At 39.6% G+C, this 15,074-nt stretch overlaps 1 protein-coding gene across 1 annotated transcript in view; it reads left to right on the top strand.

Annotated features, from left to right (window-relative positions):
- niban1a (niban apoptosis regulator 1a) overlaps positions 1–15,074 on the top strand; it is a 49,530-nt gene extending 34,456 nt beyond the window's left edge. Inside the window, exons 8-14 of the mRNA XM_022207548.2 lie at positions 1,542–1,704; positions 2,092–2,279; positions 3,235–3,381; positions 4,062–4,172; positions 4,368–4,475; positions 8,174–8,285; positions 11,744–15,074. Coding sequence (XP_022063240.2) covers positions 1,542–1,704; positions 2,092–2,279; positions 3,235–3,381; positions 4,062–4,172; positions 4,368–4,475; positions 8,174–8,285; positions 11,744–12,954 — 2,040 coding nt within the window. The 3' untranslated portion in view covers positions 12,955–15,074. The remainder of the gene's footprint in view (positions 1–1,541; positions 1,705–2,091; positions 2,280–3,234; positions 3,382–4,061; positions 4,173–4,367; positions 4,476–8,173; positions 8,286–11,743) is intronic.

A 15,074-nucleotide genomic window follows, 5' to 3' on the forward strand; every position in this document is an offset into this window, starting at 1 on the left:
TTATAAAATCAGTTGTCGAGCAGCAGTGTGGGAAATGACTATGAAGTGACTGCTGTCTAACATGTAGTCTTAATGGGCTGCCTTTCAGTCATTATTTCAAACTTGTTTCATTGTCTGACAACACAAAAAGATAAATATGTATGTGAGAATAGCTTTACTGGGAAATTAATATGCATACCCATGTCAAATGTTGGTGAAGAACTATATATTTAGGATGCTCTGAAACTGAATATTAAACGGTGCGTTTCAGTGACGTGAATGTGACGGCCCTTTCTGTCACAACGCAGTCTGAACTGCACTTACACCTGAAGATGTTTCATTTCTACTGGCTATGCTGGTAAGCATTATAGTGCTGAGCTTGCAGAATGACATACAGTATGTCATAGCATAGCGGCTTTGCTATGACAATTGTTACTGGCGAGTAAAAACAAGACTTCTTTGTTGTTGAGGTGTTTGCCCTAAAGTGGGTATTTCTTGAGATATTGAGGGAACTCTGGAAGTTTTGAAAACTGTTCTGTGCTTGGGGACGGCCGTGCATGACCATCAGAGTGGCTAAACAATAGAACACATACAGTAGGTACCCAGTTCAGGTCTATTTGTTCACTTACAGGTACAATGTCATAAAACGAAAAACTTGCAATCCATTTCCCAGTAATCAGAGTTAATACAGTATAAAGGGTATACAAAAAGTAGCAAAAAGTGAAAAGATGGATTTCATATGCAGGATTAAGAAGTCTCTTGCCTGTACGTCTGCTAACCATTTAAAATACAATCTATATCTTCTGCATTTAACACTTCCATTGTCCCAGATAAGAAAATGTCTTGTTTGTACATACAGAAATATCTGAACAATGGATATGAGGCCAGACATAATAAGTCGCGAGGAAGTGATCAATATTCATAAGGTGTCTGTCAAGATAAACAAATAGATTTCACAGTTTTGTTTAACTCTTAAGTGTAATAGTATTATTATCTCAGAGGAAACAGCACGCAAAGGAAATCATGAATGATTGCCGAATGTTTCTCTGACCCTAGTAGTTCATCTGTCTCAGTATTTATATGCCACAATGATAGATCCAGGTACTAGAAATAAAGTACTTACTGTCCTTGTGTTATGCTTTGTGCATATATTTGTATAGGGACATTTTTACTTTCAAATTCCTGTCTAAAGATGAGCAGAACAAGAGCTGCTTGTCATGAAGGGAGTTCTTTTTTCCAGTTCAAACATGTTGACACTGTGATGTCAGTTATCTCTCTGTTGCAGACTGGCAGACAGGCTGCTGGATTCCTATCATAATTACTTGCAATTCTAGTATAGGATTGTGAGAGTTTATTGTGGCTGCCAAATTATCACATCAATTTGAAATAATACTTGATTCTGTTTTCTGTAAGGCATTTCCTGCATTGGATATATCTGTTGTAGCTGTGAACCTGAAAATCATTGTTAAAACTGTCAGAAAAAATCAAAAAGAGCTGAGAAGATTCTATTTTCTGCCCAATTTTATTGACTTGTTTTTCACTAATTCACTGGCTTTTTTCAGACGGTGGAAGCAGCGTACATTCTGGTTCAGGAGTATCTGTTGGAGGGACTGTCAGCACTGAAGGAGGAATGTCGGACAGCAGTTCGGCAGCAAGAGGTGCTGATCCACTCTGACATGGACCAGATCCTCAATTCCAGACAGCAGCTTGATTCAAAAATCCAAGGTGCCATTTTAATTCTCCTGTTAACTTTTTGTCTCAGCACATTCATCCATCCATCCATGATCTATATGCTGCTTAATCCTCAATAATGCCACAGGGTGCTGGAGTCTATCCCAGCTGACTTAGGGTGAAGTCAGGGGACACCCTGGACAGGTCACCAAGACACTGTGCAGCCGTCAGCACATTCAGGGTCAGGATAATATGCAAGCCTGTCAAATACAAGATAGATGTATTCATCTCTGATAAATGAATAAAGCTGCCTATAGATGGGAGGTGATGAAAATCAGGGCGCTGACATGAATGTGTAATATCATACAGGTAAATGTTTGTGGTACAGAAGAAGAGGTGAGAGGTTCAGGTTGTCCTCTGACATCTCATTTCTTTCTCTAGCCAAAGTATTAGAGCCGGCAGAGAAACTGTGCTCTGAATCTGTCCAGCCGCATCTGGGCTCTGTCCTGGAGGAACTGATGGAACCGATCAGCTCTGGTTTCCACGAGGGACGACAGCTGAGTGAGAAAATGATGGACCAGGTGTGTCAGGACGTTCTGCTGGGAGGACAGAATGAGCAACTGAAAAAAGTATGTTTGTGTGTTTCTCTTTTGTATTTGTCTCTTGTAAAGGACCAAACCTGTTACAGGCCAGCTCTCTAGTGGAAGGAGAAAGTTATTTTTGCATCACTTATCTTTTTTGGTGAACTATGTAGTTAACTAAACAAAATAAATCTATTCTTTTGGCCCTGATTGCTCAATCATTGCTGGTCATATTAGTCAGAAAACTGAATCTCTGGAAGCACTGCCCCTAAAAAAAGGATTTAAAAAAGGAAAGCATTAAGTGGGGGTCAATCCACACAGTTCATCAGCCAGTAATATTCTTCCATCTTCGCTGTATTTTGTATATCAGACAACCTTTAGTGTTATTGTGTAATGTCTCTAGCTGTCTACAGTGAAAATAACCTAATTCGATTTAGCTTATTTAGATATTGTTGCACTAGATTCAGCTGAGCAAAGCTCAGAACTTTTCTGTTTGCCACTGCTTTAATATTCTAGCTTATTTTAACTTGTTTTAAATGCAAATTGGTATTTTATTTTTTAATATATTTCTAATTTTTCTTTTTATGCTTCATTGTGCTCTTTTATGCTTGTCTGAGTGGTTCCAATGCTTTTAATGTTTTAATGTAAAGCACACTGAGTTGCCCTATGTGAAATCTACTATGCAAATGAAGCTGCCTTGCCTGGCCTTGCACAGTGATATACTGTATGTGCAACTGATAGCAGCCACAGCCAGATTGCTAAAACAGTGTCCAATGTAGCACCACAAGTGTACACAGAGAATTCAGTATTTGTAGGTACCTGTCTATAACTCTTTTAGATATGACAGTCCATAGTTCAGAAATTGTGCCAAAAATTACTTTCAAATAAAGGGTTACCTGGAGCTGTATCTAAATGATCCCATCACCACCACCACACCTGCCGCTTACCCCACCCTAACATCTGAAACCCCACCCCAACCCTCCTCACTTTTCTGGCCTTTCAGGCTCTGGCCAACATGGCAAGACCAAACCTGCTGAGCTGCTACCAGAAGATTGGCTCCCTGCAGGTTAAACTACAGCACCTGGGGGAGAGATTTGGCTTCTCTAATATCACAGGAGTGATCCACAGCGCTCAGATTGACCTACAGCAGGTACAGCTGCTATGACTCGCATACTAATTATTTCATTCACTTCCCCCCCTAAATTTAAGACAGAGAAGTCAGAGGGATGTCCGGACTCCATGACTAGCCAACATTTATGACTTGTTCGTGATTAGAATGTACATGCTTTTATATCCCCGTTACTAAGGTAGAGTTTACCTGAAACAATTCAAAAGACTATGTTTGATTAAAACAGGTTGACTTTTATTTGTTACTAAAGAATGATATTGAGAACTTGCACGAAACATTAGCAAGTTGGCATTTTAACATGATACTGACAGTCATTTTGTTGTAACTAATTAATATTAATCGTGTAACATGTCCAGTGGAAATTCTGTCTGTTGTTTTATGGAGACAATACTTGGATTCTTATTTGAACATTGAAACAGGTCTTGCTCACCGTAATTGTTCCTCCTTTACACATTGATCACAAGCACATTTCTACTTAATGTAGTTTTAATGTAAGTGATAGTGAACACAATCTGCAGTCCATGTACATTTTTTGTGAACGGGGACTTATGATTTCAGAGTTAGCGTTTTTTTGTTTGTCCAAATATGTGTTATATACCCTAACATAGATGAGATGTTTGCTGCTGTTGGACTTTTCAGCTGTCTGCACTGTGCATTTTCTCTGTGTGTATTCTGATCTCATCCTTTTGTTCTTTTTTTAGCTAACTGAGAATGCAGCTTATACATTTGAGCAGCTACTCTACAAAGCCATTGAGGATAACCCAGACAATGCTGGCTCTGCCATTGAAAAGGCCAAACACAGAGTGCTCAAGGTCAGTTTGTCATTTATGATACAGAATTGGCAGCTGCTGAAATGACATAACTAAATAATGAGCTATGTAATGAGCTCTGAATATCTCCCTTTAGTGACATACAGCTCAAAAGTTTATAACGAAAAAGAAAAATGTTCATTTCCACAAAAATACAGGTCCAGATACACTCACCTTTTACCTCTTGTTGTATTGCAGCAATATGACTATGACAGCAGTACAGTAAGGAAGAGGATTTTTCAAGAGGCTCTGGTTTCCACCACTCTGCCCTTCATCAAGAAAAACTTGGCTCCTACCTGCAAAACTGTAAGGGCCTCTTTTACATGCACATTTGTACCTATAATACTGTGAGGACCAGCTCTGACATAATGAATTCCTTAGTTCCTTAAACTGCCAATGGACTATTCAGTACAATGTACACATAAATGTAGATAAACAGATATATAAAATATAGAAATTTCAGAACTGATATAATGATATTATGTGGTCAAATGAGAGAATAATAAAACATCAAATTCAGTTAAAAAGGTCATGGTGAAACTAAGAAGGCTCAAAATAATAAGAGGTGTAAAAGAACTGTTTGTTTTACGACAGCCAGTTATTGTCTACCACATTTCAGCATAAACAGTGAGGTTCTTTGCCCCTTCACGTGCCTTTTTTGCTGGTCAGGGTTTTTAATCCAAGCTTGATTACCTTTTTAACTGACAGTAACCCCTGGCATATTCTATCTAAACCTAAAATAGATGCCATGAGTTATTGCTGGCAGCAGCTCTCTCTCTCTGCTCACGAGAAAAACAGCTCATACAGCAGTTTACTCAAACACATTTAACAATCAAGGACAGATGTGAATCTATACATAGTGCAGGCTATCTTTGAAAAGTACTTTCTGTGCTTTAGATGAAAACATAGAGGAGGAAGATGCCTTTAGCACTGTGCACTCATCAGCTATTTATGCAACTGCCTCTCCACACAATTTTATGAATGAAAATCAAGATGGTGGTCTGCCAGTTGTTCCTCACATTTCTATACAGCAACTGAAAGAGTGTCAATGGACTGACCCTAGCCTGAGGGCAATCATAGGCTACCTCAAAACTGGGAACAGATGCAAAGTTTTTACGAATCCGGTTTCCAGACCTCTCCATTTTCATGCCTGTGGTTGTGCAACTAGATACATACAAGCTCGGGCCATTCCATGCCTTTGTTTCACTTCTTATGAACTCAGAGAAAACTCCCTACATTTTAAGCCAAACATCATCCAGTTCCCCTGCAAATAGAGGGACAATATTTCAACAGTTGGGCTAATTCCTTTTCTGTATCAGGGTACATCAAGTCAGTACTTACTCACCTTCTTTTGCTCAAACAAGTTCACATGTTTTATGGCTCTCTTGGAGAAGGACTCTATTTTTGAAAAAAGTGTCAGAGGTAAGCCAGATAATTTACCTAAAACATGTGCTACTAATTAAAATGTTGAAAATGCTTTCCATCTGAATGACACTGCCTCTGTGATCAGGACAATAGATGACAACATAAAAACCTACATTTCACAACAGAAGACCTTTATCTCTTTATATAAAAATTCACCATACAGACTCTCCATAGTAAAAAACAACAACAACAAAAAACACATAGATACTCAATTTACTCTTGATCTGGAAGAGCCAGGTCATACTGACCAAGCTCGAAGGCTGATGTGGAGAGAAGGGTAAAAATACTGCATGTAGCAGGTGCATTTGGAGGAATCAGCATAGACTCTACCAGACTTCTCAAGCTTATTTGTGTGCACTTTTTGTTCATTGAGCGTGATTACTGTAACACCATAGACTCTTTCTTAAAGATTATTTTACTAACTCTATGAGAAATGATGTAACTAGATTCACACCATATGAATTACTGTTTAGCTGTCAGTCCAAATTACCTGTTGACGTAAGGTTTGGATTACTTTTCATCTTTGAAAAGTAATCCATACCCTCCAAAGATGTACAAGTCACGTTCACAGAATGACCAGAGTTTGAAGTAACAGCTAGAAGAAGAGAGCCAATAAAAATAAGGTTAGATTTGACATGACTTCACAAGGCTTGATGTAACAGCTTCTGAACTGGAAACAGGAGATAGTGTTTTGGTATGCATTATTAGAGGTAAACATAAGCCTTACTTGTAAGACAAAGATTCAAAAAGCCCACAATTTGATTCAGAATGTTCGAGTCAGACATTCATTTGGAGGTGAAGCAAGCATGAGATCTCTGCTATTAAGCTCAAGGGGTATTCAATTTCAATTCAATTCAATTTTATTTATATAGCGTCAATTACAGTCAACTCGTCTCAAGACGCTTTACAGAACCCAAATGCCTGACCCCCAGAGCAAGCCCAAAGGCGACAGTGGCAAGGAAAAACACCCTTTTAACAGGGAAGAAACCTCGAGCAGAACCCGGCTCTATATAGGGGGGACCCATCTGCCTGCTGGCCGGGCGGGTTGAGAAGGACAGAGGGCAAGGGGGAGGGATGGGAGAAGAGGGAGGGGTGGGAAAGCAAGGAAAACACAACACACATTTGGATACATGCATGACAGGATATGTGACACAGACAAAGTATAAGCTAACATTGAAAACTGACTCATAATTTACTCTTATGATGTACGGCTCTGACATTAAACATTCTTTTGATGTTCTATTGATGTATTCTATTGATGTTCTACAAGAAGCTTAAGATCATGAAAATTACTAGAGGTCACCCATGGAAAGCCACATGCATGATTTTAAGGGGGGAGAGATAAAGCGATAAAAAGACACAGATAAAAACAATACTGAAAGAACTGAAACTATGGCAATGATCCAACAAACACAGTTCAGTGGACAGAATTTCTACATAACCATCTGATTTCAGATTAACTACACAGTTTGGATAGAAGAAAAGAGGAATCAAAAGACCCAAGTCCAACTTCATTTCTATCTATCTATCTGGTTATGTATATATGTATATATATATATGTGTGTGTGTGTGCGTGTGTGTGTGTGTGTGTTTTAGCTTTTGCTACATTGTGGGGACCAAATGTCCCCACAACTGTAGGAAAACCGAAAACTATGTCACTTGTGGGGACCTCCTTTTGGGCCCCACAAGTCTAAACAGTGTTTTCTTGGCCATGTTGTTGTTACTGAAAAAAGTAAAAGTGCAAAAACGTTTCTTTAGGGTTAGCCATTGTTTTGGTTAGGGTAAGGGTTAGGGTAAGGGTTAGGGGTTAGATATGAATGGGAGTCAATGGTAAGTCCCCACAATGATAGAAAAACATAGTATGCGTGTGTGTGTCTGTGTGTTTGTGTGAGTGTATATATGCATACATTTGTATTTATGTTTTTTTACTGAATGTAAGCTCTGAGCCCCATTAATTTGTAAACCTCAGCACAACCCTCACTCTATGAAAGAGGTCAGTGGGTTGTATTTCACTACAGTTACCATTTTCTTGGCTCCTGCAATTCCTAAAGTTCTGTGATACTTGGTAGCTCAATATTTTTTTATGAATATCACATGCTGGTTACATTGACAGTGGTTGTGTTGCAAGTGTTGCTGCTTACATTACTTGTGTACTTTGTATCCATGTTGAAAACAGAGCATCAATTTGTGAACAGAAACCACAGTAAGAAAATTGTTGAGATGACAGGAGAAAAAATGACAGTAGCATGAACAACATTCTAGACAATTCTACAGCCTGACAAGTTTCTCTTTACAACTTTCCTCTGTTGCTGTGGTGATTCAAAGCTGCTGCTGACATTCTCCTCTTGGCCCCATGGGTCATGTCCTGAATTGCATCTTGTGGACACGTAGGGCTATTTCTGAGGGTGGTCAGGATGGTCACCTTTGGAAAACCGGTCAGCTGTCCTTAGTCCAAAGGTGTAAAATGTGACATGCTTGACCTAAATTCTTCCCGATAAAGATAGACACACACGGAAACACAGACATGCATACACACACACACACACCAAAACTTGACCCTTGTGTCTCTCTCTGTGCAGGAGCTTCAGGGTCTTGAACACACCATCTATGCTGACCATTCCAACTTCATCCATGTTGAGAACATTTATGAAAGCATTCTTCTGCGTATCCTGGACAAGGAGGTCACCAAAGGTACAAAGACAGTATCAGTAATGTGAATGTTGAAAGCTGAGAAAACATTAGATTAAGCAGAGCATGCTCATCAAGATGGCCACAAACTGTCACCCACACCAAAGATGCAAAGAATTCAAAATTTGGTTGAATCTAAATGTATCATTCACAAGTTGTATTCGTGAAAGCTCATTTATCCCTACCCACACAACTCTCAGAACATGGTGCTGCCATTACGACCAGTTTTGGATATGTGAAGCAGACACAGGCACAGACACAGACACAACCAAGACACAGTGTTGCAGCTTTTTTTTTTTTTTTTAATATTTTATTTATAGTTTGTTTTCAGTTTAGTAACACACAAAACAACATACAAACAGAACACCCAACAGCTGCCAGTTCAGTAGAAAGAAAAAGTAATAATAGTAATAATAAATAAGATAAAAGTAAGTCTTCACATATAAACATATATAAACACACATGTGGAAATATAAAAAGGGATACAAAGGTTAGTCAGTCCAGGCTATAATCAGGGAAAGCTGGGGTCAGCCAGGAGGCCGGGAGACCCATGTGACTGTAGAGCGAGAGAGGCGTGGGAGGATCATGTCCACGTAAATCAAAGATAAATAGTCAATTCCTGATATGTTCCATGAAAGGGCCCCAGATCTTGTAGAACATAGGCTGGGCTCCAGCCAAGTTGTAACGTACTTCCTCAAGGTAGATGCATGAAACCATGTCATTTAACCACCTTATAAAACAAGGGGGTGAGGGTGACTTCCACTCCCGCAATATGACACGTTTTGCAACAACCAGACCAAACGCGAGTGCCTTTTGGAATACTTTTGGAAGAGACAGGTTATGTTCAGAACAGTTAAGAATCACCAATAAACCATCAGGGAGCAGTTGTCTGTTATATACAACACTATAAAAATTAAAAATACTATCCCAAAAAGTCCTAAGCACAGGGCAGGCCCAAAAAAGATGACCAAGGGTCCCATTGGCGGATTTGCATCTATCACAGGTGGGAGATACAGTGGGAAATATGCTATTCAGTTTGGTCTTAGAAAAATGAAGGCGATGAATGACTTTAAATTGGACGAGTTGAAGTCGAGCATTGATGGAGCAATTCTTCACCCTGCTTAAGGCAGCCGACCACAGCTCGTCCGAGATGTCTTCACCGATGTCATCAATCCAAGCCTCTTTAGTATGAGAGGAGGGGGCTTCAGAACGAAAAAGGTCAACAAAATGGGAGATTAAATGTTTTGAAGTTGGGGATTTAGTCAGGAGTACATAGAAGTTATGTTGGCTGGGCATAGATTCAAGTTGATGGAAGGATTGTTTAACATAATCTCTAATTTGGAAGTACCGGAATAAATGGCTGGGTGGGAGATCAAATTTGGCTTGTAGTTGAGTAAATGAAGCAAATTGATTATCAACATAAAGATCTGCAATGATGGATAAGCCCTTATCCGACCAGCATGTAAACACTCCGTCCAGCAAGCCAGGTTTGAAACACAAATTCCAACATATTGGAGCATAGATGGAAAGATCCTTGAGACCCAGCACACACCTAATTTGTTTAAGGATTCTGTATGAGTTACGCAAAACAAAATTATCTTTAAACAGTCTGGTAGACAGATTTAGATTCGAGAATAAAATGGCTGACAAGGAGGCTCCAGTAAGAGACAGGACAGCGCGGGATTCGATCTCAGGCCAGCGGGGACAGAGGGAACTCCCCAGGGAGGACGATGCCACTGTATAATTCCAGAAGACCCAAGCTCTGGCGTTACAGGCCCAGTAATAATGACGAAAGTTTGGTAGGCCGAGGCCGCCATCGGACGTGGGTTTCTGTAAATGCAATTTGGAAATACGAGGTGGCTTGTTGTCCCAGATAAAGGGGATAATGATAGAATCTATCAGCTTAAAAAAAGCAGCTGTAAGAAATATAGGAACATTTTGGAATATATGGAGAAACTTAGGGAGTACTACCATCTTAATAACATTAACGCGACCAATTAGAGAAATGGGGAGGAGTTTCCATTTATCTATCATTATCTTAAGCTTGTCGATCATGACAGTATAATTTAGTTTAAACAGAAGCTTAGGATTCCTAGGAATATTAATCCCCAAATATTTAAAGTGGTCAGTGGTGGTTTTAAAAGGCAAACTGTCAAGAAAACTGGAGTCGAGACCATCGGAGAGGGGCATAAGTATACTTTTATCCCAATTAATAGTAAACCCAGAGAGCCGGCCAAATTTTTGAATGAGGTCCAGAAAAGAGGGGAGGGACGACCTTACATCCGACAAAGTCAGTATCACGTCATCTGCGTACAGGCCAACAGTGCATTCAGTTATGCCACACTTTATTCCAGCAATTAAGGGACTGGCTCTGATGGAAATAGCCAGAGGCTCAAGGGCCAGGGCGAAAAGCATAGGGGAGAGGCAGCATCCCTGTCTAGTACCGCGTTGCAACAGAAAAGGGGCAGAGCGATCATGATTAGTCAATACCGAAGATTTAGGAGAGGCATAAAGCATTTTTAGAAGTGACATAAATTTAGGGCCAAAGCCAAATTTTGCGAGAGTAGCAAACATATATCTCCACTCGATCTGGTCGAATGCCTGTTGTGCATCCAAAGAAATAACAACAGAGTTAGGTGGGTTGGTTGTGGACATAATGTTTAGTAAACGCCGGGTGTTGGAGAAAGAGAGTCTATCTGGGATAAAACCCGTTTGATCGGGATGAATCAGTGAGCCAATGTGTTTGTTAAGTCGATTTGTGAGAACTTTTGCGATGATCTTTTGATCACAATTTAGCAAGCTTAAGGGACGATAAGATGAAACGTCAGTGCTATCTCTATCCTTTTTCAAAAGAAGACAGATATGAGCGTCATAAAGGGTATTTGGGAAGATGCCGGATTTTATTGAATGGGTTAACATACGGTATAGAAGAGGGGCAACAGTGTTTATATGGGCTTTGTAGAATTCTATAGCAAACCCATCGGGGCCACAAGCCTTACAGTTAGGGAAGGAGCGACAGTGTTGCAGCTTTAATAGGTTTTGGAATTTTTATAATTTTTAAGCTTGCTAAAAATCTTAAAGGCCGCCACTCAGAATAGAAAGTTATTTAGAAAAATCAAATAAAGTATGGTAGCAGATAGCAGCACCAAAATATAGCCATATAATAAAGTCAAATATAGTCATAGCACACTATTCCTAAAAATTCTTGTCATTTAAGCTTTGCAACAAGTATCATCTTTGCAATATGTTTCTGGAACATACAGAATAAGTAAAATATAATGATAAATACACAACAAATATGCGTAAATATAATAACAAATACACACCAGAATATTAGTGTGTGACTGCTGAAAACAATGACACTATTGATTTATGATGAGACCGAAGCAGCACAATCATTCTTCTTTCACAGGGCCTGAGAGTCACCAACAATTCTTTCATGTTTTCTTTCCATCCTGCAGTGGTGAAGGAGGCAGCGACCCTGAAGAAGTATAACTTGTTCACAGAGAGCAGAGACCTGGTCAGTCAGTCCAGTCATTCCAGCCTCGTCTCCCCTTCACCGTCCACTCCTGGAAGCCCCTCCATGGTACTGGCCTCCTCAGCTAAAACTTCCTGTGAGACCCAGCCTCCATCTCCTCTTGTGGTCAATGGTCTGTCCTCCAGTCCTCTAAAAGAAGAACTACAGGAAAAAGAAAATGACGTTCTGCAGAGCAAATACTCAATGGATATGACAGGATTTGAGACACCTCTGGGTAAAGCTGAACAAAATGAAACCCCTTCCACTGTTGCTGGCAGTCAGGAGGCTGAGTTACCAGCTCCTACAATTGAGGATGTCACTGTGAGGGCTGAAGAAGGCAGCAGTGAAACACTTGAAGCCCCAGCTGAAGTAACAACAGCAGCAACTCCAGAGACTGTGATCCAGGAGCAAGTGATTTCTGTTCAAATAGAAGAAGCTGAGATAGCCACTGAGCTGGAAATGCAGAGCACACATATTTTACAAGAAGCAGAAAGTATGAAAAGAGATGCAGCAGCAGCAACACAAACAGAAACTTCCATTCCAAGAAATGAACCTGTAAGTTTTTCAGCAGAGGGAAATCAGCCCCAACCTGTATCCAGTACTGAAGAAATGGCACAGTGTGAAAGCTCTGAAGTCAAATTAGAGGCTCCCTCCAGTGATAAAGTGCCTGGATGTGCGAGTCTCCAGCTGGAGAGAGAGGAGGAAGAACCAGCTACTGTCTCAGACCCCAGTTGTCTTGATGTTTCAGCAGGAAGCGAGTCACCGCCCTTAGATCTGGAGTCCACAGATGAAGTCTCAACAACCTCTGACGTCTTGGAAGATGAGACTAATGTTAGAAAATCCCCCATGAGCTCAGATGATCCTGCTGAAGAAAAAAACATGACTGATGAACCACCACCTCTGGCCCAGATGAAGACTGTGAGCAACAATGTTGACGTCGGAAAGGACATCAAACCAGAAGCCAGCTTAAATGTGGAGACTTCGGTGGCAGACACTCCAACCTCTTCTACTGAACCCACCAAAGAGGAAACACCCTCAAGTCCTGAAGTCCGGCCACTGGACTGCATCAAGGAGATCCGTGACTTGGTGGTGGAAGTGATCGAGGTGGAGGAGCTGGTGCAGCATTACCCCAGTGGAGTTCCAAAGGAAGAATAAAGCTTCATGTAACAGCAGCATTCGAAGACATGTGGGCCAACTGTTCTGTGGATTATTACCAGAATATAGCAGTAGTTTCCATTTCAGATGACCATCTACACTGTCTTAACTTAAGCAGAGCAGAAACAGAAAAACACTCCTGATATACTGAAGGCTTCCTGAACTTTATTAAACAAATATGGAAGAAATTATGATCAATTATTTATACAAGTCAATATCATTTACACAGACAACACATAATGAGGTATCCAGATGTATAAAACCCTGTTTGATCCTTTCAGCAGTTTGACAACATAATAATTATTTTAGCACCAATTTTTTTTAGAGAACCTATATTTAGATTTATAATTATTGAAGAAATGACTGGTAATTGCATTGTACTATGTTGTGGTTAAGTATAAGTCTATTTTAAAGGAGGAAATTATGAGGTTGACTATTTGCTTTCTCTCTGAGAGGTTGATGTTCCTTTGGATGTCAGTGTCATGTCTGTAAATTGCAACAGAGAATTAGTCTAATCAATCAGACCTTTTATGTGTGCCTGGTTTACAACAACCCACCATGCAAGTATCATGTTGCATATTTAAATGAAAATAGAAAATTTGTCTGAGCACAGTGGTGCAACTTATTTCAGTCCAAACTCAGAACTTTCAGTCCAATGATGTCCAACAGATTTGTTGCCACAAAATAAGTGTCTAAACCATTCTAGCAGTTGTTTCTCATTTTTAGCCATCAATACCTGTCGTTGTCAACAGCAAAAATAACAAACACTGCTCATAACCTCTTCTGAATTCTGAAGTAATTTGATGGCTGGCCAAATGTTCCTGCTGTCTGGTTAAAGTGCATTCCACAGCCAGTTTTGTTACCTGGTCAAAGACTGATTGTGAGGGAAGATGGGATGATGCTTCACTCTGTAAAGTCACTCCATGACCTCGAGTTGACTGAATATTTGCCCAAAAACTTCCAAAAGAGTAGTAAAACCAACAGCTGATCAATTTTAAAAGCCACATTCTCCAGCCAAACTTTCATTCATGTCATTATATTAATTTAAGATGGTTAACTGACAAGTTTTTAATTTTTTGTGAGCTTTTCAAAACTATAATTTAGTTGAACACAAATCTAGTTTCAGTGTATCAAGCACATACTGAGCTAACAGTCACTCAAATACAGGATTAGGAAAATAAACTTGATTGGGATATCCCGATCAAGAAATAGTTCTAGCAAATAGCTCCTTCTCAAGCCATACAATTTTGTTTTTAAAAGTTCTTATTTGTGTAAAGATTAAACAAATGATGCAGAATGTTAATTAGTCAGCTTTAGAGGTACTGGTAAAAGTATTTATTAATAAAGTTAAGACTGAAGCAGGCCAACAGTGTCTTTCCACGTAAAGTCTTTATGCTAAGCTATCATTGTCCATTTTCCAGCTCAGTGTGACACAGACATTACCTCTCACTCTCAAAAACAAAGCAAATAACAATTTTACACTTAATGACAAGATGATTTGTTAAATAGTGAAGCCACAAATGAACTTTTAATCAATTTTGAAATGATCAGGGTTTGGGATTGTTTAAAAATCACTATAATGTACATTTTATATTCCAGTTCCATGAGCTGGATCAGTGACTGTCAGATTCATTAGTAAAGCTGTATGTACCTTAGGCACATTAGTTCTCCATAATTTGAGAATGAACCAACTGAAGGATTTTTAGCTTAAAAAAATTAAGAAGCAGCTCATTAAGTGCCCTTGCAGTACTTTCATATTACCTCCATGTGCCTTAGAGCCCAGCCTTCAACGTGTAGCTGCTGTAGAGTCTGTGAATACCCAATCAACTCCACCAAGTGCCTCTTACCTGTGTAGAGTCTTTTGCAGACATGATTAGTAGGACAGAGTTATGGGGATGGTGGTGGTGGGGATGGTGGTGGGAGACATTTGAACCCAAAGTGTCCACCAAGTTAATGTTGCTTAATGGGAAGAGTGTGGAAATATTACCAATAAAAATAAGTCTGAACAAACATGCCCTCAAATAATTTTTATGTGAACCTTTCATCTTCTAGTTTCAATGTTTGGAAAACAACACAAATAATAAATGCTTTAATTTACCAATAAAGAAAATGCTGCATTA

The sequence above is a fragment of the Acanthochromis polyacanthus genome, chromosome 4 (assembly GCF_021347895.1).
Source record: "Acanthochromis polyacanthus isolate Apoly-LR-REF ecotype Palm Island chromosome 4, KAUST_Apoly_ChrSc, whole genome shotgun sequence".
Classification (NCBI taxonomy): domain Eukaryota; kingdom Metazoa; phylum Chordata; class Actinopteri; family Pomacentridae; genus Acanthochromis; species Acanthochromis polyacanthus.